The sequence below is a fragment of the Toxotes jaculatrix genome, chromosome 2 (genome assembly GCF_017976425.1).
Source record: "Toxotes jaculatrix isolate fToxJac2 chromosome 2, fToxJac2.pri, whole genome shotgun sequence".
In the NCBI taxonomy this organism is placed as follows: Eukaryota; Metazoa; Chordata; class Actinopteri; family Toxotidae; genus Toxotes; species Toxotes jaculatrix.
In genome coordinates this window covers 9,455,039-9,479,553 of record NC_054395.1, presented here as the reverse complement: position 1 = coordinate 9,479,553, position 24,515 = coordinate 9,455,039, and the positions used below count along the sequence as shown (strand labels likewise).

At 44.6% G+C, this 24,515-nt stretch overlaps 1 protein-coding gene across 2 annotated transcripts in view; it reads left to right on the top strand.

Moving 5' to 3' along the window:
• Positions 1-24,515, top strand: part of agrn (agrin) — a 239,676-nt gene that overhangs the window by 76,159 nt on the left and 139,002 nt on the right. The window contains exons 1-2 of one of the 2 annotated variants that reach the window (XM_041049160.1): positions 11,564-13,761; positions 18,284-18,322. In XM_041049160.1, coding sequence (XP_040905094.1) covers positions 13,596-13,761; positions 18,284-18,322 — 205 coding nt within the window. In that variant the 5' untranslated portion in view covers positions 11,564-13,595. Of the gene's footprint in view, positions 1-11,563; positions 13,762-18,283; positions 18,323-24,515 lie in introns of those variants that run through there. The other variant, XM_041049152.1, reaches the window with a different exon arrangement.

Genomic DNA, 24,515 nt, shown 5'->3' with positions numbered 1-24,515 from the left:
GCACCACTATTAGGAATGATGGCATAGATCTCATGACAGCCACTCAGGCGAGCTACTGAGCGCCTGGTTCATTTGTTGCTGTGGAAAAGGCGAGACATACGATCCGGCCTCGGGTCCCCGGGGAGTCACTGGGCCCTGCAAGGGCTCATAAGGGTCAGATGGCAAAGATCTGGATTTGATCAAGAGGCGGGAGGGTGGGTTGAGTTATTGGTGGAAACCTGAGAGGAGAACTGGGACTCAGGGTGGAGTAAGAGAAAGAAAGACAGATTCCCCCTGCTTTTGGATGCAGGTGGTGTTGTGTCCTGGCCCATGCTATGCCAGTGTAGAAATTGCCAGTATGTTATCATTCAGGAAATGTAGTGGCATGCGGAGAAATGAAAGGGAGAGGTAAAACTGACAGAATGCAAATGGCTTGCAGGTGTTGGAATGGAAATGAAATGAATGGCAGATGAGGTGTTTCTGCTTGCCTTATAGAAATACAGTGACAGAAGTGACCCAGATTGTCTAAAGCGCTGCTGTAAATTGCTGCGAGTGAAGCCTCGTCTCGTTTCTCTCCTTCTTCCTCTCGCTTTTTTCTCACTGTATTTGAATCGCTTTTCTTTCCCTCCTCCTTTCCCTGTCAGTCTCTTCTCTCTCTTTCATCCCTCCCTCGCCCTCGTCACCGGAATGGTTTTTCAAAATGAAATCTCACAAATCAACACTTTTCAATCCACGGCATGGTGTTTTCTGCATACGAGGTGTTACCGTAGCAACAGGGCAATAATTCATCCCCCTGCTGTCTCAAACAGATCGTGTTGCATGAATTTGGCATGACATGTGAGACCCGGGATATCATTTATGCTCTCTGTACCTGTGCTGTTTGGGACTTGTGCTGCAAAGGGATTAGTAGTCTGTTTTCTGATGAAGTAAAGTGGTGAAGTGTGGTGTGGAGGGTTCTGGGTGCACATGGTTGGTGGGTGACTGACAATGTGTGAACTAGCCACCATTCATGTGTTGATTCTGCAGAGATGCCAAACCTCCCTGTAACACCTGTATGTCTTCACTGGTCTGATTAAGCACATTTTTTTTTTCTTTTGGAATAAAATCCCATTTTCCGAAGCTGCGGAGTTGCTCCACATTACTCTTCTCAAGGATGAGAGCCGCTTTGCTTTGACCCTGTGTCCAGACCTTGTTGTTTACCTCGCAGATTAATATGCGCCTCAGGATGCCGCTCGTGCTGCCGGCTTCTAAATGTCTCTTTTGGTCCGTCGGCATGATTTTCGCTGCCGTTGTTCCTCTTCATTTACCTCGTTTATCAGTTTGTTACCCAGATGAATAATGGATGAGGCCGCTTGTTGCCTCGGCGACACGCCAAGCTCATCATTGTCATGCGTTCGCTCGCAAAAAAACACCATGTCCATCGCCCTCCCTCCCTCCTCTTCCGCCTCCCTCCTGACTCCTCCCCCATCACTTCTGGATGACAGACGAGTTGACACATTGGCACGTACCGCTCCTGCAGTGATTGAGTCTCAGCTGTTCTGCACAAGCTGATGAAGATGAAGAAGGAAGGCCTTGATAGAAGGACATGTAGAAATCCATACACACAGACAAACAGAACTTGTCAGGGGTGCAGAAAAGTTTGCCCCCTATACTGATCCACTCTATTGTTTTTGGTTATGTGCCCCCCCCTCCCCCTTTTAGATGAATGTATTTCTATAACTTAGTAAGTGTGGAATGGCTTTCTATGGCAAGATCCATCCATCCATCCATCCATCCATCCTCTATACCTGCTCATTCATGTTCAAGGGCACGTGGCAGAAAAGTGAGGAAAAACCCTGAAGGTTTTTTAGGTGCCTTGTCTACCTACGAGCTCAAACACGAACCCATGTTTTAGCAGTTAGCATCATTCAGTATGATCACAGAAAGGTTCAGACATTCAGACCAAAACCAAACCAAAACTCTGACTTTACATTAAGTTACTTAGGAAATTCATAAATCACTTTGATTGCTTTGCCAGTGAGAAAGTCTACATCAACACAAGACAAATCCTTTACAACAGCTTGAATTCAATGTAATGTTTTTAAAATCTGCTTTGCTCTCTGAGGATGCTGTGTCCCTCCACCTTTGTTGACGCTACTCAGAAGCTCAAATTGAGGCCAATCACTGGGGAAGATTGAGGTTTTTCTGCTGTGACCCCGCCTCAGAAGGAATGATACTTTATTGATCCCTGCGGACAAATTCTCTTGTCTCCTTAAAGATGGAGGTCAAAGGTCAGGCTCAGCCACAGGGCAGAAGCTGGATGCAGTCTTGCTCAAGGACACTTTAGCAGATAGGATGTTTGCAAAAGCAGGAGTTTGAAGCTGGGTTTTCCAGTTGGGGAGTGAAATAAATGAATCCTCAGCTGTGAAGAGTTAAAAGGGAGGTCATGAAACATCAGTAAGCCCTTTAAACTGGATCTTGCAGTAATCTCTCTGCAGCTATTTGCCAGGGTGTTTTTCTGATCTTAAACTTTGTTTGAAGAAGAAATTAGAAAACATCCGTTGAACCATCTGGTTACTACCCTCTTGTTCTTTTTTCTTGCAAATTTTTGGCAGCCCGTTTACTTACCTTGTGGCATTTGAAGGAAGATGTGTCTGTCTGTCTTCATATTTTTCTCTGGTAGGTGTGTGAATGCCAAGTCATTGCACTTATCTTACAAATGTATAAATGTGTGTGTTGGAGAGTCTCAGAGCCTTGTGTGGCTCAAAAGAGGCAGCTAAAGATTTGTAGTTGACAGACAGCCAGTCTCTGGGTTACAAGAGGGTATATTGAAGTCTGTCAGCTGGCTGAGGAGTCTGTCGACAGTTCTTTACCGGGTGCTCTCTGCTTTCTCCGGCCAGTAATGGCCCTCTTCCCTGGCTTTAGCTTTAGTTTCCTTCTAACTGCAAGCCACCTATGACAGCACTGACCTTGCTAGCCCCCGAGCTCAGGGTATAAGGTAGCAGACCAACCAATGGCAGGAGAATCCTGTTTACTTGTCCTGCACCAGCAGAATGCTGATAATGGTAGTGGCATTTGTAATGGCTGGCATCCACCTCCTGTCCAGTATTGTTTGAAATCTTTTGATAATGGGGCATGAGTTAAATACAACAGTGTCCAAAACAGGCAAAAATGTAGCAAAAAAAGGTATTGAGGCACTAATAACCATATTTATCTGTGGATTTTTTTTATATATACTGACCCTTATTTAGTCTAAAAATGTCAGAAAATACTGTCACAATTCCCAGAGGCCACAGTTACACTTTAAAATAGCTTGTTCAGTGCAAGAGATTTACACTAACATCAATAACTCGAGACTGTCCTCCTAAGAAGCGTCAGCCGTTTCAGCATCTGTTTGTTTTCCGTTTCCCACCGACAGTCAAGGTGATTTTTTTTTTTTTACGCATGATCATGATTATTCCATAGCCTTAAGGATATGATTATAACCATGATGAGGAAGGTCTTTTAGCCAAACCACAATGTCTAAACCTAACCAGAACTTAACTTTGGTGTTTTCACATCATGAAACAGATTTAATTTTCAACAGTCATTGGTATCAGCTTTGAAGAGCACAGGCGAATGATGTTGTCCTGCCAATAGATGCTATGTGCAGTTTGAGAGGTTATGGACAAAAACTCTGCATTTGTCATGTAACTGACTGAGTAACTCACTTGCTGTTGAGAGCTCATTTAAATGCTTAGCTGGTATACACGTTAAAATCTGTCACCAGTTCTCTTTGTCTACAACTCCTGGTCAGATTCATGTGCACATGTCTTTTTTGTTTCCTGATATATGAGCTCTGCATGCTTTCCTCATAGATCAGTCTCATTTCATTCACAAAGGCTTACTAATAGTTAGTGTGACCTTGTGTGCATTTACACCTGCACTTTATCTGTTTTTGGTCTATCAGAATAAAACCTTCTAAACACAGGATGCATTTTAATAAGTGGTGCGAAGCGGGTCATTCATTTTCCTGACCGTGATTGCAGCCAGAAAACAGCTATTACATCACTGTGGCTCCATATTTTCATTAGGCTTCTCCTTCCAGCACAGAGCCTTGTCTGACTGCACTCTCATCAAAAGGAATTAAAATTATTTACTAGGTAAAAAAAAAAAAAAAAAAGAATAGCACAGAAGCTGTCTTGTTTGAGAGAATAACTTGAGTACATGCCATCTGATTAGGCATATAAATAATTTATAGCCGTTTCATTTATGGGCTGCGTCTCAACAAGAGGGTATTGCTCGCCAATTAATATTCCCTCTCTGCCCTCTATCTGAGAAGATCCAGCCAGCAGCCAGTGCTGGGCTGAGAGAAGAAGAATCAGTGGAAAGGAGGAGAGCGAGTTCATTACTGTAAATGCAAATGAAAGGGTCCCACTGTATAATAGCATGTCACTGTCAGCTTTGAGGCCAGAAAGCCTATCAGTTAAATCAGCTTGTGTACAGTATGTATATGTCACAGCGATGTATGTTGATCCGTCATGCTATAGTTAAACAAAGTGAAGGAAACAGTAATTAAATTTTCAGAAAAAACAGGATTATTGATGTAGAACACAGGCTATAGGCTGTACAGTACATAAATCCTTTGATGGAGCTGAAATCTAAAATAGAATATTTCTAGTTCAGGTCTTCAAGCAAAACGACACTGTTCTGCTTCAGACACAGTGCTCATTAAATAACTGAAACCTTTTATTTGCAAGAAATGTTAGAGAATTAGCTGCTTTCTGTCTTTGAATCACTCCTCAGCCGTGGACAGCAGCATATTCCCACAGACTTAGCATTGTTATCTTTTGAAATGACTCTTCCCTCATCTATGATAATCAGGGTTCCCACACAGTTCTCCTTGTACTTATCAATACCTTGATATCTCAGACCTCAGGTGAGCACCTGTCTAGACTTGCTTAACTTTGCCTATCGACCTCAAGTTGGAGTTGACAATGCCATCATCTACCTGCCTCAGTGATCCCTTTCTCATCTGGACAAAGCAGGCCTCTCACCTTTCCTCTTCACCCTGTACCCCTCTGACCTTCAGTACAACTCTGAGCCCTGTCGTATACAGGAGTCTTCAGGTGACTCTGCAGCTGTGGGGTGTGTCAGTGGTGGACAGGAGGCAGAGGACAACAAAATGGTGGACCGGTTTGTGGCATGGTGTGGGAACAACCACCTATTCTTGAATGTGGCCAAGGCCCAGTAGATAGTTGTCAACTTATGGAGGAACAGGACTATATTAAACACTATTACCATTCTTGTAGAGGAGGTGACACTCTGACTGAGCTCTGCAATAATACTTTTAGAGCACCGTCAGTCCAGAGTGAACACTAAGTGAACTTTAGAGTCGTAAAGTGGACATAAAAAAATTCAAAGAATTCACGCTGAATGTTTGTGCGTGTTGAAGATTTTTGAACTTGAGCAAAAGAACCAGAAGCTCTTTGACTCCAGTTAAAAGACATGAAAAACACTCTGATGGTCATATTTGTGTGAATACTGCCAGGCAAAAAGAACCTGACGATCTGAAGTTTCACAATTCAGATCACAAAATCTCTCATCTGAAACTTTCTGCACAGCACTCTGAAGTTTTGATGTTCTGTATATACCCAGCCTTACCTGTATGTTTATCTGTCCTCTAATCACACCAGTGCAAGGTAAACTAGTGTTGGGGATCGGCCATATTGAAAGGACAGCTCCCAACTCATAATGACTGGTCATCACAAGTCTCCCACCACTCTCTCCGCTTGATGGGGCCAGTGTGACTTGGCTGGCTCCCCGTGACAGATGGCTGACTTGGCCAGAGACTGACATCTGTATCATCCTTCAGCTTCATCAGCCCTGCCTTTCCTGTGTAAAGGCTCTCAGAGCCAGTTACCTCTCCAATGAGGCCCTGCTCCCAGCCTTCCTGTGCTGCTGCCACAATTGGCTCAATATGCCAGCCACATGGAGAAGTGTCACTCTCTACTATCTCTGCCCACAACAACCGAGCTAGGTTACCCTCTTTCTCCTCTTGCCACTTTTTCCTTCTCTGTCACTCTCCTTTTCTGTCGTTTCATTGTCTTTGTCTCATTATTTCACTATGTCCGTCCATTGGAATAATTTCCTACATGGCTATTAAGGGAAAATTGTTAGTGCTGAAGACCTGAATAAACAGAGCAAGGCAGTGGAGCAGGGAGGATATTACATCCTGTAATCATTATTATTGTGAGCGTTGATGTGCAGGAGGGGCTGGCTAGAAAATCAGAGCTGGCTAATAACAAGTTGCTCCTTCCTGAATGAGTTCCTCCTCATTTAGACCAGTGCAAAAGGAAGGAGGAGGGTCAATGGGCAGCAGGCCTGAGAACATCAGCCCTCAGGCAGTGGCTGGCATCTTCTGGCTGTGAATGAGCCCCGAGGTGACGAGTACCGTCCTCACCGAATGAGAGAACTGAATGTCTATCTGTGGACAGGCCCTGGATGAGGCCCCAGGCTAAGAGCTGGCTCAGAGTAGGCTGAAAAAGCAGGTCACGGCAGCGTAGGAAGAAGTTAATGTAGCCTGAAGTGTTGAGTGTGGACAGGTGGATCATATTGACCGCCGACTCCTCTGTGGACGGCTAAACAGCATCAGGAGGACTGCTTAGCACTATAAACAAAGGCAGAATGCACGGATCAGCCTTACTACCAGTGTTCTTTTCATAAGATGCCAGATTTCAAGATGGCCCGAGTGCTGTGACCCATGGATTTGTGAACGCTCACGTTCAGCTATGGGCTGCATTTCACCGCTTTTACGCGTCGTGGTGTACCCATGTTGACATCAAATGTTGGGCGATGTGTCACATTGTGAGTCACAGTGTGTGGAGCCCACCCAGTGTGGGAACTCTCTCGTTCACGCTCACATCAACGCTGCACAATCATCATCCACTGAGTCAGAATCAGTGTTGTCATGAAAGCAGAATGTTGACTTTGACCCAACACCAACTTTATTATTTGATGTGGGAAACCACTGAGTAATGTCAGACTACATTTCAACAGATTTTGAACCAGTGTTTGTTACTGGTTTATGTCTTTGTGAAACAAAGTGAAGCAATATTGGACTCCTGGCAGTTTTCTCGACCAGTTTGGGTGAGAATAGGAAGATATGGTGGACTGTTTTGAGCTTTTTAACGCCTGTAGTCCAGAGTTAGGAGTCAGATTGCATTCATGTCTGTTGTAGTTCTCCTGTTTACTAGTACATTAATTAATAAATTAATGGAAAAACATACATAGGGCACGAGGGCTCAGGGAATGATCTGATGACTGTGAAATTGGTGTGAATCATGTGCTATTTGCCTTCACAGACATCAGATCTCAACCTAAATGAACATTTATGGAAATGACGTGTGAGGCCATGTTGAGACAGACAGGCAGATGTGCTGATGTGTGAATGAGCTGTGTACTTTTTAAAGTCATGGATCTGTCGCTCTGTGTTTGGTTTAATTAGACAGTGTTCTTTGCCTCCATGATTAAAACACCAAATGAGGGAATGTCTTTGGGAAGAATGGTGTTCATCCCCCTCAGTGGAGTTTCACAGATGATGAGAATCGCAGCGTTGCAGCTGTTTTTGAGTCTTGTTGTGGCCCAACACTTGACATTTAATGCTTATTTATCTTTTAATTTCTCTCCCATCTGTAGCTTCTGGAGTTGAACTGCGATGTCAACTTGCAGATTGTGAAACAACTATTGAACATCTCAGAAAAGATTTTTCTTTTTTTTTAATCCATTCGTTGTAGTGTTGATGTTTGGTTGCCCTGATAACACCAGTCAGAGAAGCGTCTTGTTTGTGTCCCTAATCATCAGCTGTCCCTGTACCTCCCACTCTTTTTTTCTTAAATCCCAATTCAGCAGAGGTTAATGCTGTTAGCCACGCACAGCTGTGAGAGGCCCTGGCCTCGTTGTTGCTGGATGACGGCTGCTCCGTTCGGAGGCCTGGTGACTGCAAAGTCTGGGAATCTGTTGGATGCTGCGAGGAAGTCTCACTTATGATGATGAGAGTTAATATCCTAGCGAGACAACTGGCCCACCTGGCAGCGTCTATGCACAGCTTGATACACATGAAGAATTCAAAATGGCCTCACGACGTCGACTTGATGTGCCTGAAAGATGGATTTGTACCTCATGTAGAAAGCTCAATGTGGAATTAGATACATTTATAAAGGACTGCTGTTATTTGGGACACCAGGGCCATATAAATACATACCAGAAAACAACAGTCAGTAGCTCCTGAATGAGCTCTGAGACACCACCGGCTGAAATAACTGTCATTGCAGCAGATTTCTCATTATCTATATATACACATGCTCCGAAACAAAACAATACAGACAAATGACAAATAATGCAGGAAATTGTCTTGGAAATGAGGTGCACATGAATAGTTGAGTGGGCCAGTAGATGTTTTAGTGCAGGCGATTACCAAATCTGTTCTAAATTTTAACAGACTTTATTCTTTTCATCAACATCATTAAAACCCTCATTTACAATGGACAGCAGGGAAGGATGATCTCTAATGCCATTAGTGAAGGCAACAGCTTCGCTTTTGAGAGCTCCTGCTTTGAAAAATGGACAGAATCCCACTCTAATGGGGTGCTGGTACATTCATCACACACTCTAATGTACAAAGCTCTTGTTGTTGCATTTAGCAATAGATCCTTACACACAGTTTATCCCAAAGAGATTATTTGATGAAGGATTCGGCTGAAGAACTCATACTTATTTCATGATCCAAGATAGTTCTGTGTTTAAGAGGTCAGAAAGAGAACCATAAACTAACCTTGTAGTGTCATCAAAACAGGCTGAACGACTGCATTTTGCGTTAAATTTCATCAGTTCTGAACCAGAAAATGCAGCTTTCTGAGAAATTTCAGCCCATGGGTCATTAGTCACCTTTACCATCTCTGACAAGTTACTCTCTGTGAATCGACACCACAGTTAAAAATGCTCAATGCCAGTGGAAATCTTTGGAGCATTGGTACATTTAACTAGTTAACACTAACACTGATAAAGTGCTTTTAAATACATTACACTGCTGACCAGAAACCATTTATCACTGCAAAAATAAAAGTTGCAGAAATATTACCGTGTGATCTGACTCTTGACCCTGTGTAGTTCAGCCAGAAGCTTGTAGCTTATATGCAAAGCGTATAATAAAGATCCATATATAAAGATGATGCAAAAAAAGGGAGAAAATCTCTCCTTTTTGATGTTGGTCAGTGTTTTTTAATGAAGTCTCAGTGGCAGCGCCTCTTTTTTCACATGATAATCATTTTGTTCCATTTGAAGGAGAAACTGTCTTTCAGCAAAGGCAACAACTGTGTTTTCTCATAGATCAATTAGATCAGTGCAGGCCAGCCAGAAGACCGGGACGTGCACTGGGATGCACAGACACACACAGGCGTACAGAGCCACACACACACACACGATGATAGAAGCATAACTGCCAATCACATATTGAACTCGACAAATTTCTCACCCTCTGCATAAAGACTACCACACACACGTGCATATACACACACATGTCAACTCTTACCCCTGTCAGACTATTAAACAATAGAGCAGCTCCTTTGGCTCTTTAATGGAAATTGCCATTTCAAAGCCTTCAGACAGAGATGTGAACCTTGTGCGATACTTGTGGCATTAAAAATGGATCAAAGCAGCCAAGCTTTAATGTTGATGGAAGAATTTATTTGGGTCGTGGCAGCACAGCTCAGGCTGACTCCCTAGTGCCCTCTGCTGGGAGAATTTGGCGTTTTGCTCATAGTCACAACCTGTGATGTTGTTTTGATTGTTCATTTCCCTGTATTGTAACTGTTGTAACCTCTTGCTCCACTTGAAATTCCCACTTGCTGAGACAATCAGCACGAAGATAAAGACACAGTTAGGGATGAAAGTGAAAAGGGGCAAAAAAAGAGAAGCAACAAATAAGACAGCAGCTGTTTCCTTTTTCTTTTCAGCCAGTCCATCAATCAGGTTTTGTTATGTAATGTGAGAGCTGATGAGGACTGTCTGGGGTACCGTGTCTGGAAAGAGCAGGGGGGCACCTCTGGGTGGGTGTTGTTGCTTATGATGAGGGGGGTGAACTCTTGACCCTCAGCAGGCGGTCTGAAAACCCGGCTCCCCTCGCATTAGAGTCTCCCCCAAAGAACTGAGCTTAGGCCTGGGAATGCACACTCTGTCTAAAGAGATAAATGACTTTGTGGGGGGGCGGGGGTAAGATCACCTACCTGTGTGTGTGTGTGTGTGTGTGCGCGCGCACCCGGAAGTGTGTGAGAGTAGTGTGTCCAAGTTGTGTAAGCTTGTAGGCTGAAAACAGATAGAGACAAAAAGACAGAAGGAGCCATTTTGCTGTGTGTATGTGTGCTAGTTTCTGTCAGACAGAAAAGGCAATTGTGTGTGCATTCATGCAATTCCTCTGTGGATGCAGCCACTGTGTGCATCACAGTCAGTGCGAATGTGTGTGCGCACCCTTGTGTAAAGCAAAGAGTGGGGGGAGTGAACGGCAGAGATGGAGATGGAGACACAGATAGAGAGAGTGAAAAAAAAACATAAATAATTGATGATAGATGCCGCCTTGCATCTGCCGCCTGCTGCCGCTGAGTTTGTTCAAAGTAGATATTGATGCGGGGTCTCGCTAAAACACAGCGTAACCACCCCTCTATCCTGACCTCATTATCTCATTAGAAGAGCAATAATGCATTGCTTTTAAAAAGGGCAAAAAATGACATGCTATGAAATGGATAAATAGAAGTGCCTCCGCCTCAGATCATTTGCCAGATCTGCTGAATATTCATTTTTGCCATATTATTTAGCGCAGGGGGGGGAAAAAAAAGGAAAGCTATTCCAAGTTGTCATGAAAGTAAGTCAGGAAAAAAAAAAAGCATCCAAATGGGATTGTTAATTAATTGAATATTGGCTTGTTAGTGTGGAATGCATATGGAGTTACTCAGGCTTATTTCTGCACTGGCTGTACATATCGGTCAAAAATATGTGTGTTAGGCTGTTCGCAGAGACTCGATACATGATTGACTTAGTTTTGCTCTCCTTCTCCCTCCTCATGACTATTTTCTCTCAGTTTGCCTCATTAAATCTTTGTGGAAATTCTCCGACTCTTGTGGATGAGACTTTCTTTTGATTAGGCTATAAACAAATGGAGGAGTTGGTTGACATCTCCCAAGACCATAGCCCTCTTTTGTTTAGCTGCTGCACTGTTGCTGCCCCCCCCCCACTCTGACAGGACTCAAGTACTACTCCCCAAAGCCTTTATTCTCGCTTGTTTTTTTTTCCTGTTCCCTCACCCAACTCCAACCCCTCCTCCCCTCTGTCTTTGTTAAAGACGGCCCCTCATCCACTCCCTCCTCCACCTCTCTCTCTCTCTCTCTCTCTCTCTCTCTTGCGCTGTCTCCCTCGTTCTCTCATTATGGGCTCATCCGTTCCGCTGGCTGAGAGCTGAGAGAAGAGCGCTCAGGAGAAGAGTGTTTGGGAAACCAGCGACACACTGCTGCTTTTTTCTCCCACCCCCAGCCCCCCCACTCAAAAAACAAAAACCCAAAAAGGTGGACCGAAGTGTCAGGAGTTGCTTTTCCTGTTACCAACACTCCTCCTCCCTCCCGTTTACTTCCCCGCTCTCTCTCTCGCTCTCTCTCTCTCTCTCTCTATATATCGCTGTGTCTGTTCGCTGACGTCTCTCATTGACTCACTCCTCCCTGCTTCAGCTGGCTGACTGAGTGCGCTGACACTGGGACCACTACCTGCTGCCTGGGGATTACGCGCGCTATGAATACCCGGAGCCTAATGTGTTGTTTTGGCTGCCAGTGAACGTTGGATCCACACGGAGCAGGAGCTGGAGCATAAATCCTTGCGGCCAGGACACAGGGAGCGCCTCTGAACTAAGACAACCAGGGGTGGAAAAAGGACTGGATGCTCGTAGAAGCGTGTAAAAGAGAGACGACAAACCAGAGACAGAAAGAAAAGACTGGACAAGTTCTTTACTGAACGACAAAAACAGAAGAAGCTAAATCAACCTAAGTGTTATGGGGAGGAGAACCTTTTCCTCTCATTATTTGGTTTGGATTCTCTGTCAGAGTCCTGACATGAGGGAAGAAAGCCCAACAAATCTCCGCCTCGAGCTTCTCGGTTGATTCCTGATCACACACAGGTTTTTTTTTTGTCGTTTTCTTTCTATGAGTTTGTTCATTCAGACTGTCTCTGTATTTTGCTGCTCATCTGTAGCTGCTTGGGGGAGAAGACAGCTCTGCGCTGACGGGTCGAGTGGGGATTGTGATCGTTCTCCTCTCCAACTTTTTCCCCCTCTCCGCCACTTCTACTGACCTGCTTTCGGCACATCAGCGGCGTGGGGGGGCAGTAGCTTACTCACTCCATGAGACTGGCCGAGAATAAAGGTTATTGAACCAGGGAGGCGTGGCAGGCACGCAGGAGGGGAAGGGGAGGAAAAACAAACCATCTCCGTGATCCCGGGAGCATATGGTTTAGCGAGAGGCAGCCAGCTGCTTTTCAGCCGTCCGGCTAATCACGCTGCAGAAGATACAAGTTTCTCTGGTGACGGTGTCAGGTTTGGACGGATCTTGCGTGCTGTGGTCGTATATCTTGTCTGAAGCTCCCAGACCGAGAGCCAAAGAAGTCGGTCCTTCAGATACAAAGAAGCAGTTGTGCTGACTTAGAGGAGTGGCAGGCAAATCATTGCTCAGGAGAGCAGCTAACCATTGTTGCCCCAATAGACAACAGCCACAGGGAAGCTCAGAAAGATGCTCAGCCATCACGTCTTCGGGAAATACTTGTGACACATGTTGTTGGTGAGCACCAGACCTTGGCTTGGTTTGTAAAGGCTTTTGACAAAGAAAGGAGGGGGAGTGCTCCAGGAGCCGGCATCGCCAGACCCCTTCCACCTCCTTCTAATTACCCATTGGGGTCACTGGGAAGAAAGGAGAGGATTCCTTCTGTGGATTTACTGTCGGTCTGCTGTGGAAGTTTTTTTCCGTGTGGATATCTGACAATCCGAAACACCCACATCCTAATGCCCAAATTTCTGGCTTAGGTGCATCTCACACACATACATGCCAAAAGCGCTTTAACACACATTTACTAAAACATTATCACCACCCACTTAAAGCCACACACAATCTACACTGTAAGTATAAACCACTTCACAACACACACATACTCACACACTGAAAGCCCATTAGTTTGTCTTCTTCCCAGCCGGCACAGAAGAATGGAGGTTGCATGGACAGGTGGGGGGCTGTAGGAGTTCAACGTCCCTGTCCCTCTGTCTGTCCTCTTTCCCCAAATGGATGCTATTATCTCTAAAAATGTGTTACTTGGAAACCGCTGAAAGCTTGCTGCTGCAATTCTCTGACAGAAACAGTCACCGGGTCCCTGCCACGGTGCACAGCTGGAACCACAGCTGAAACACCGACCATTACGGAGCTCTTTTGCTTTTTTTTATTTTTTCTTCATCTTCATCCATCTGCCCTTATCCCACCGCCATCATTTTTTCCAACGGGTCTTTGGGCACCCCTCGTCGCCCTGCTCGTCCCATCATCTCCTCCGCCCTGGAGGGGAGGGGGTCATTGGAGTGGAGCATGAGCGGGTGCCACTATCCCTCACCACCGCCACCGGAGCGGGACCACAGGTACCAGCACAAGGTGTCCTTGGTGGTGCGCTACTTCATGATCCCCTGCAACATCTGTCTGATCCTGCTGGCCACATCTACACTGGGCTTCGCTGTGCTCCTGTTCCTCAACAACTGTACGTTGGTTCAAATGAAACACCTAACTTTACTGTATTCTTCTCTACTGCAGTTTCATTTTCACTAAATGTACGGGTCACTGTTTGGCAATAGGAAACTTGCCACAAACCAAAATTCAAAGTATTAGTTCCGCCTTTGAGACAGAATTTAGCTGGAAAGAAATGGTTTTACACTGAACGTGCTGCATAGTTTTTGCATAAAATGCCCTTGTCGGAACAAATGCACCCCCCTGCCACCAAAAAAAAAAAAAAAAAAGAGCTCACCTTACCTCTTATGACAGCCTTATCTGCACTCGAGTAGGGACATCACGACAGCTAAAGTCACAGCCGACCCCCGCCCCCTTGATTGTGTGTCTGCAGGCTTTCAAAACTGCTTCATATCTCCCCTCCAAAGCCTCAGCGTTTACTTTGAACTTCTGGTTTAAGTATTAAATGGTGATTAAATGCCTTTGGAGGATGAGAAGATGTCTTTTGGCCTGGAAAGCCCCCGACCCCTCTTGTCATCTGCTCCCGCTGCATAATTCTTGTCCCACTGCATATTGAAAGTACAGTGGCTCATTAAGAGGCGCTTGCATAATGTTTGTGTGCCTTAGTAGCTGGTGGCAGTTTTGACGGGGGGCTTAGCGTCAGAGAGTTTTCTGGGAGCAGTTCTGACGAGAGTGGTAATTCCTTTTAGTTTGTCTTGTCTTAATGCAGTACCTGAGCTTCTGTACAAAAGCAATTTTTCTGCAATTGAAAGAATATAAACATTATGAATGCATCATTATTTAATACTGTTTTAACATAAGCAGCTCTACAGGAACTGTCTGAATGAAAGACTGTATTCTAATGGTGCTTAATAAGTACTGAGATCTGATACCCAGCCCTACCCAAGACAGGTTTAGTCTACACAACATGACTGAGAAGATGTTCACCAGTCACCTGCACACAACGTGCTATCTTTAGTTTTTACATCACCAGCAGCACACCTTCAGATGTTTCCCTCTGCCATTTACCAGCCTGTGTTAACACTGACTCTCTCGCAGCCTCCTCCCTCACTCACTCATTCAGACATACAGGAGTCTATTTCTGAGTGCCTTTTCAGTTTAGACCGTGTTGAAGGTGAAATCCCTCTTAACTCGCCAAAGTGGGCGATTATTTATGCAAAACATGTGCCACGTAATCACTTGCAAATTGTGAAAAGTAAGTAAATAAATGAAATGAGCGCGGTTTTATCCGCCGTTTTCATGCTGCCAGATTCAGGTTGAGGAGGCATTTGAGCAACACTTTGATGGGAGAGACGCCGTTAATACGCTTCAGCTATGCTTGTTGTTCCATGTCAACTCTTTTTTCCTCTGACTTTCTTTTAGTCTTTAATCAGGCTGCTGACTTGTATAAGGCAAAGTCCCCGTGTTCCAGAGGATGCCACTGCATTTGATGCACTTTTTTTGCATTTGTGAGTGTCTGCTTCTTTTCTAGGTTTACGTTTCAGTCATACTTGTCAGTCTTTTCCCCTCGCTCTGCTCGGTGGATGTGAGTGGCCGGGAGGAGGATGGTTCATTTGTAATCTCTGCGCGTTTCTGAATCAATTTCTGCCTGACAGCCTATTAGATTTAATACAAACTCAGTTAAAGCAGGACAGTCTTCACCTCTCAGATGACTGAGAGCAAAGAAATGTGCGCTGGAGAAAGCGATGAGGTAAAAGGGACTGTTACGCCGCGAGGAGCCCTCGCCATGTGGCCGCAAGGAGAGCTGGATGGGATAGTGATAGTGCTGCTCGTGGTGACGTGTGTGTATGTGTGGTGGGAGGAGGGGTGTTAGAGGAGTCATGCAACCTCAGATTCGCAATTTCTGTTGTCACCATATGGGGTGAAGCATGTCCACACATATATATACACACACACACACACATACACATGCACACACAGTTTGTAAGCCTCCCCCCAGCCAAAGCCCTTCTGCCTGCCAACGGAGCCCACACACACACACACACACAAACACACACACATAGACACACACACTCACTTTGTCATTCCGTACAACTGTACATCAACCGCACCAAAGGGGATGGTAACACACATACAAAGACATTTACACACACACACATCTCTTTGTGCACATGGCTAAATGTCACAGTCAGACATATATTGATTTGCTGAAGATATAGGGTGAATGATGGCCATGTTGTGACATTCACACAGGCACGGGAACTCACACAGGCTTTTCCAGGTGCAAAGGGAGATGGGAAAGGCTGATATGTTTATGTAAAGACCTTATCTTGTCCTTTTGTTATGGAAATGTGAAGAAATCGTTTAGCTTCGCCCGGCACCTCGGCTCACTTTGTTCTCTTTCTGTTTCGCCTGGTGCGACAGTACGTCTTTATCTGTTTATGTTTGTTAGCGTGTGCTCAGACATGCTTACGAATGTGAGACAGGAAGTACGGCCTCTGTGGATGTCTGTTTTTTATTTTTTTTTTGTGTGTGTGTGTGCTTGTGTATACTCCTTTACGCCCTTAGCAGAACCAAATTCTGTTTTATAGGTTTTTTTTGACCCCCCTCTCCTCTGAGATGGAAATCAGTTACCATCATGACTGACTGGGAAACAGCTTCAGCAGACACTTCATTATTCACCTCTAGCACCAGCCTCTCCTCTTCTCTCCCCTCTCCTCATTTTTTTTCTCTCTCGCACAGGCACTCGCTCTCTTCCTCCCCTGAAGCCCGGCTGTTGACAAGCAATTTTAAGTGAGCCTAAATTTAAAACTCAGCTGTGTCTCGGGAATGCCGACGGGTATCGCAGAAGTCCTGAGAAAGGCTTCGGTGCGGTGGTTGACGGAGTCCCGGAAAAATTGTGGTAGCAGAGTAATTGATGTGATGTGTTTTATCTTCCTCATTATCCCTCACAGTGCTGAGACATTGGAGAGATGGCTGGGTGGCTGCACATCCTTTTCTGAATGTGCGTGTTTGTTCAGTGCCGGCAGCTCTGACAACTCATCAGGGCTCTGCTTAGTGAGTCAGACAGCCGACTTGACGGCTGGAGTACAGATGGTGGTTTTGGTTGGGTTGTGCTCAGTACTCCAGTGCCCTGGTAAACTGTGACCAGTGTATCGCACCATATTCATGTAAGACGTATTTGTCCTTTTGGTGAAGTTTCCTGATAAATGAAAAGAACACACATACACACAAATCGTCCCTGTACATCAACACTGAAGGTGATTTTTGTGTGTGTGTGTGTGTGTGTAAGAAATTGGTGCAGTTAACTCAAAATATGACTCAGCAAGACGTCAGACTGTATATGTTTTCTGTTCAGTCTTATTACTTTTTTCAATCTTCATACTTTGCTTGTAGCTTTGCATCCTTCTGTGCCATATGTCTGTGCTGTCTCTACGCTCCACAATTACCAAGATAACCAACAGGCTGATTTCCCACTTGATGTTTTCTGTTCAGTGTTAAAATTCTTACTTGTTTAATCAATTAGCCGATCAGCAGAAAATGAATCTACCACTGTTTGAACAGGAAACCAATCATTCATGAAACGAATGTGACATTTTCTGGTTCCAGCGTCTGAAATTTGTAGCTTTTCTCTGCTTTATATTTTAAATTATAATATTTGTAGGTTTCAGATTGTTTGTCTAAACGTTATGAGCAATTTAAAGACATCCCCTTTGGCGCTGGGAAATTGCTTTGTTACTATTTTTTGGCATTTTTGTAGTCTGAACAATCAGTTTGATCAAAGACAAATACATCAGATGAATCAACTATAACAAATAGATGATAGATGCAGACCTCATTCCGTTTTTTTGCTTTTTTTTTTTCTCCCTTCTAAACAATGTAAAAAACAAACAAGATGTTCTTCATCAACCACCACTACATAAACTGTTACCGATCCATTTACATGTCCTGCTCAAGTTTGTCCTCGTTTTCTAGCATCAAGGTGTCAAATCTGCTGATGGGCTCAGGTTTCGGGAGGTTTTTTTCCCCCCCGAGTGCTGCTCCACACTCAGTCATTTGACACTACAGCTCTTGTTTTATGGTTCCCACAAACCGACAAGCCTTATGTCATTGTCCGCTGGGTGTTGAACAGGAGAGCAGTATGATGTCATTTGATATATTAAAGGAAAAGAGTGGTGATTTATTCTGCATATGGTTCCTGTGGGTTGAGGGCAAGGACTGAGTAAATTTTCACCGTATGTCATCGCTGTTGTGAAACACACTTGTCAACCCAAAACAAAAACAGATCCCTTCCTCCTGTGTTCTCAATTCTCATGTGCTCTTATAATATCAGAAGTCAGGCGGTGTGAAGACCATAGAAACAATGAATGGCAAAACAATGATGATACCGGTGTCGCTGAAATGTAGTCCTGTCGATTAGCTCAGCTGGGCTCCTGTGGGGGCCCAGTCACTGCATTAGAATGTGTTAGATAGAAAAGCCAGGTCTCTTTTTTTTTTCTAGCAACTCAATTATTTGGCCTTTACCCCTGGGAAGTGTCTGAATCTCCCCAAAACTAAAAACCTATTTCTCTCGCTTTCTCTTTTATCTCTTTCAGACAAACCTCCTCACTTCACACCGGCCCAGCCTCCTGATGGTAAGTCCTCTGTGGTTTCTCTCTACTCGCCTTCGCTGACCACTGGTGTTTTGGGGGGATGGGGGTGGGGGTGGGGGTTGCCTGCAATTAATGACCTCAGATGACCATCGCTGCCTTTGAAGTGAGCCGCCGTCTGTGAGCGGTGCCAGATTTGCCAGCGCTCCTCTTTTTGTTTCCATGTTGTTGGTATGGCAGGCACGTGGCCAGGTCTGTTCAGGGCTTTGATGTGAGAAGGATCTTTTGATGACTTGATTTGATCTGCTTCACACAGCTAGTTGGGCTGATGTTCAATATCTGTGACTGCAGCAGCATTCACATCCTTCTGATAGGGTCTAATAGGATAATATCCCCCCCTGTCCCTGAGTAATCTGCATTACTTTAGGCTGCTGGAGGTTTGTAGAAAGTATCACCACTACCACCTAACCTTGTTATCCACATGTTCTCGTCCCACCTCGCGCACATGTGAATCTTTTCTGCATTGTTTCAGTTGTTTTCTGGTCCAGTAACATGAGCCGTTAATTAAAAAAGTAACAATTTATTTCCAAAACGGTGGCTCTCGGCAAGCTTTAATTGGAGAAAAACATCTGGTTTTCGAGCTGCTATCATGAATATTTATCAGAGGCAGCACAGTGAGACAGTGTTTGATAGACTTTGGTGTTGTATTTTATTACTGCTCCGACAGAGAGCCAGGGACGGACTCCTACTAGATCTAAAGGCGTTGTATCATCGTGCTTGTGTGCCGGCTACAAAGCCAGAGGTTTGGTGGGAGAAAACTCAAGGAGAAAATGTTTCTAATGATCCCAGCCGGCCAGCTGATGCCAGGGACAAAAGGCCACAGTGGGGGCTTGCTGAGTCTGTTTTCTGATAATTGCTCCATAGGCCAGCTTGTTTGGAAAAAGTGGTTTACGAAAGATGTCAGCTTAAAAAAATTTAGCAAATTAGAGGTGCTTTATTATGAATGTGATTGTCTGGCGGAGTCGGGACAATAGGCTGTTCACTGTCAATGTGAAATGACGGTGGCATTTGGCTTCAACAAATAATTGTGCTTGATTGGAGCATTTCTCAACTTGACCTCACCTCAACACCTGAGGAGAGTACGAGATGTCTGTTTTGTTTTTTTTGTTTTTTTTTCTCCCTTTTGTGCCTCATAACAGAAAACACTGCAGATTCAATTGCAGCTGGCAGAGTTTACAGCAGCTATTTGTTTTTGTTTTAATGACAGATGAAATTGACTTGACAAATCATTATATCTCGCGGAGAGGTGTCTATTTGTCTGTTTTTGAAGCAAACGTTGCCATAAAACTTGCCTCTCTGCTGGGGAAATGAGAAACAGTATGCAGGCAGTGAAGCAGCCCATTTCTGTCCTCCATTGAATTTTCCTCCACAAAAGAAATAACGCCCTGCTTATCGATTGAGCCACTCATTTCCCATGTATTAAAGTTTTTGCCGTCTGAGGGGCACAGTTTGTTCCTGCACTAGTCAACCGTTTAAAAGCTGCTGCTAGCCCTTAATTACATTTCCAATAGTTCTGTAGGCTTTCCATCAGCAGCCTATGCTGTTTTAATATGCCAAGCAAAACAAAAAGCAAAGTCTCCAATCAGCGGAGTAAGCCTGCCCTGTGGGACGCAGTTTCTCTGGGTCATTTAACGCTGGAGAGATTAGTGAGACAATTAGAGTTGGCCCAAATACGACAGTAGGCCACTTGTTGGAGATGTATGGTTTTAGTATTGGTAGAGGGGCAATTTAGAATATGTTGTGGCCCAGCAGAGGGCTAATATAGCTCTGCCATTAGTCAAATCTGCTCCAAAGAGCACAGGGCTTTTTTTCTACTGAACTTGTCCTCAGCGCCAAGGACGCTCTGCTCTCCAGTACTTAATTACAGGAAATCACAGACAAGATACCAAGGAGTCTGCATTTTTAAACAGCCTAGTTTGTCTCTGAACCGCCGTTGATGAGATGTCCTTATTAGCACGAGGAGATTCTGCGGAAAGTAAAGGAATTTGTTCTGCAAATTAGAGCGAGAGAATCTTGGGACGGGCTGGGGAAAAATGCAGGTTCGGCACAACATAAGCAAAGCGCTTAGACGATATTTATGGTGAGCGCCACCCGCAAATAGCTGACGAATCCTCCCCAGTGAATGGCCTATAATCACCAGTCACAAAAAGTGACAAAAGTCACAAAGCAGCCATTAATTAGCCTCTTTCTTTGAAAGCTCAAAGCAGCAGCAGTTGCTTGGCTCAGGCCGCAGTCATTATTGCCTGTCGTCTCCTGATAATAAGACAGTTGTTGCGTGTTTGGCCAATGCTAGAAAGCTCTGAGAATTTGCAGCTTGAGGGATTAGTGTTGGACTTTGGAAGAGGGGTCGACTCGGAGATATGCTCGATGAATGAGGCTGCTGGCCCCCAGTTGTCAGTGTCCATATCCAGAGAACACACAGCACGTGTTTGTCCACTGGTTAAGGACACAGGAAGGAGGCAGTAGTAGTATTGGATACAGTCTCTGTAAGTTTATGTAAGTTTATGTAATTTATTTTATTAAAGACTTAAGAGAGATTGTTACTAGATCAGGTGTAAATGTGATATGTAGTAAATCTAGTTGTAATTGAACAAGGACAAATGGATTCACTTCTTGAATTCTGTCTCAAGGTCTTCAGGCTGAGAGGAAAATCAGGTGTAGATGACTCCCTGGAGGCATCCTTCATTTTATCCTGTTACAACCTTAGGTGACAAAACACTGGCCAGACAGGATCTAAAATAGGCCAGTGACTGAAAAGAAAGAGAGTGTAATGGAAAAGCAGAGCCTCAGACAGTTCAGAGGTCTCCTGTGACTGTAGCCGTCTCTAGCACAACCTGCCTGGCAGGAGCCCCATTCGGTGTGAATCCTTCCACTTCGTATTTGTCACTGACAGCGCTCCCAAGAGGATGCTCCTCACTGACAGACACAATAAACTCCCGGACTGATATGTGATTTGATCTGAGACGGTGGGATGCCTGAAAAAAAGAGTGCCAGCGGGCTCACTTACACTTTGAGAGCACTACCACTTCCTAAAGAATTGACATAACTCTTTGTCAGCGCTGGGAGAATACAGTTACTAAACGCTCCACACCCATTACCCCCTCAGATGGGGGGGAAAAGCATACACACACACACACACAGACACACACACATTACGCTCGTGTAATTTATTCTGCTGGAGCCTTTCCCTGTGTTCTTGACAGTAAGCCTGACTCTGAGAGAGGCAGAATTAATTATGACTCCTCGGCCTATCTTAATTAAATCTTTTCACATCATAGATTTCACACAACAGAGGCAAAATATCTACCTCATCTTTTAGCCGGGGCGGGGGTACCGGCTGAGAATGTCTCACATCAAGATATCAAAGGTGCACTGTAAAGTTGCCTCTCCAGGATTACGATTTCACAGAAGAGTTGTCATGTCCGGCTTTTAACAGAGAGCAGCTTGTTATCCCACTATTGTGGAGGCTGGTGGGGAAGGCGGAGCTGGGGGAGCAGCAGAGAGGGCAGCAGGCAGCCTTGACTTTATCAAGCAAAAGTTTGTTGCCCTTTTAAAGTACACAGAGCTTTCAGATTGCACAGCTGAACTCTGTATCTTCACCTTGGTCAGGGTAGCCTGTCTCATTTTGTGTGTGTGGACTCAGCAGATGCTTTTTGTGAGCGTCTGAAGAACTCAGTAAGTAGGGTTTTTTTTTTTTTTTTTTTCATAAATAAAGGTCAAAGGCAAAGGCAAAGGAATTAGCCAAGTCCCATCACCCCCCACATCTAGCCATTCGTCTTTGACAGCGCTCCCGTTCAGGCTCGCCTCATCTCACCTCAGCTTACCCAGTATTGATCTGCCGAGATAGGCTAGAAGCAGTCGTCCAAAGAGACAAAAACAAAAATATTAGCCAGAGAGGAGAGAAACTGAGTGGGCTGGAGCTGGAAAGTGCAGGACTATTTGCTTTTGATTCCCTATGACACAGAGTAATTGTTGATACGGTTAGTGATGCGGGTCTGCTCTGAGATGTCCCCTGTCTGTGGAGCAACCCCCATCGGCTGTTTATGCAGGTTGTTCCAGGACTTAGGACCCTGTAAGGATCAGCAGTTCTTTGATGTGGACGGACAGCACACTGAACTATCTGCGGCTGTGATCAGGAAGCTGTCAGCCAGCAGCCCTGTCTCATATCTTGGCATTAGTGTTTTATAGAAACCGTACAGAGGTGTGAGCTCTGATCTGTAGTATTTCAATCCACGTATCAGCTTCAGTTCAGCTTGTTAAGCGTTCACTTGTTTCCAGGCAATTTTTTTTGGGGAAAAAAAAAAAAAAAATCCATCATGCAGGTCGATACATTTTTCAATGTGTGTTTTTTAGCGCAGCTGTTGACTTATGAATATACAATACCTCCGCACTGATGAAAGCCGCCTGTGATGGCTGTGAAGCTCTGGGTTTGGGAACTTTTTTTTAAATTTCGCCTCGTTATTCGCACGGTAAATTCACCCAAACTTTGAACGACTGGTTCCCCTCTTCCTCACAGGAGAGCAAGAGTTTTTGAAAAATACAGACAACAAATTTCCATGATCCCGAGTCTCTGAAATGAAAAGGAAGGAATGACATTAGCACGATAAAGAAAACCCCACCGACAGTATGAATCCATGGGAGCTAATTAATAGTTTCTAACTGCAAATCGAAGCCCTTATCACTCAGCGTGGCAGTGCAGAGGGATGGTTGAAAGCTCTCCCTCTCAGCTCTTTGTTATATATTGAACGTAATCAGCATGCCGAATGGGCTAATGTCGCTTTAAATGAGCTCTCCATGTTCCTTGCATGTTTGACAGCGACGGTAGCCATTCAGCGCCAATGAAAGACCGCGTCGTTCATTCCTCTCTCATTAACACAGCAGCAAGTTATTTAAAATCAGCGAATCGGCCGTCGTTCCACTTTAAACTGTGATGGGCAGGCGCAATTTAATTGTCGGGTGGCAATGTCAGAAAATAACCACACTGGGAAGTGTAACCAGTGCGACGAATTTCATTGTCAGGTTGTTAATTAGAGGAAAATAAGTGGCTTGCCGTGTCAACGTGTTTCTGAACAATATTGTGCTGTGATTTCCCGCCATTAGCCGATTCCTGCATCACACTTTGTGTTTTCTTTATTAAGAAGTGGAAGTTAATGGAGCGTTTTGCTCTGTGCTGACAGCATCCACACTGTCCACACAGATTCTGTATATGTCTCAGTTTTCTGCAGCAGCAACTCTTTCTGTGAGAGTCAGGCATCTGCAGTTCAGTGCTCTCCTGCTCTCTCTCTCTCTCTCTCTCTCTCTCTCTCTCTCTCTCTCTCTCTCTCTCTCTCTCTCTCTCGTTCTGTCAGACACACACACACGTACACACAGTGTTGGTCTCTCTTGAACATTTCACCCTTTGCTTCTTGTTTTTCTTCACTCAGCCAGAAACATTGTTTACAGATTGCAGTTGAACCTCAGGATGTGTGCATGAACACACATACACACTCTCAGCACACACACGTTTACAGAGCCCCTAACATCCGATTTTACAGTTTGTATCAACTTTTTTCCGTGTGTGTGTGTGTGTGTGTGTGTGTGTGTGTGCTGTGGGAGTGTCAGTGTGCATGTGTGTGTGTGTTCCTTACAACCTCATACATAGGGAGTGCAGGAAACTATCCGTTCTCTACGTCCCACCCTTCACATGACCGTGACCCACACACACTCATACTTGTACTTATATCTTTGTGAGGGCACTCATTGGCATAATGCATTCCCTAGCTCCTTAACAATCCAAACTAAATGCCTAACCCAGACCTAAACCTAATTCTAACCTGAACCCTAAAGAAAAGTCTTAAACCTCAAATTTCTCCAAATTTAAGGGGTGATATTAATGTATTTGCTTGTACCAACACATTTATTGGAGGTTGCCATGGCAACCAGATGTGCAACTGGTTGTGGACCAGTCCAGTGAAGTCGCAGCAGAGCCACCTACTTCCATCTTGGTAAACATATTATTCATAATTCGCTGCTCGTATGGTCACTCCATCTGCAGCCCTTTGCCTACATTTGTTGTCGTCATCTGAGTTTCATTTGACTTCTGGACCTGACGTCAACCGCAATCTGTGTGTGTGTGTGTGTGTTGAATATATGTGTTCCACTCCACTGGACACAATTACAACACACTGACACATGGCCC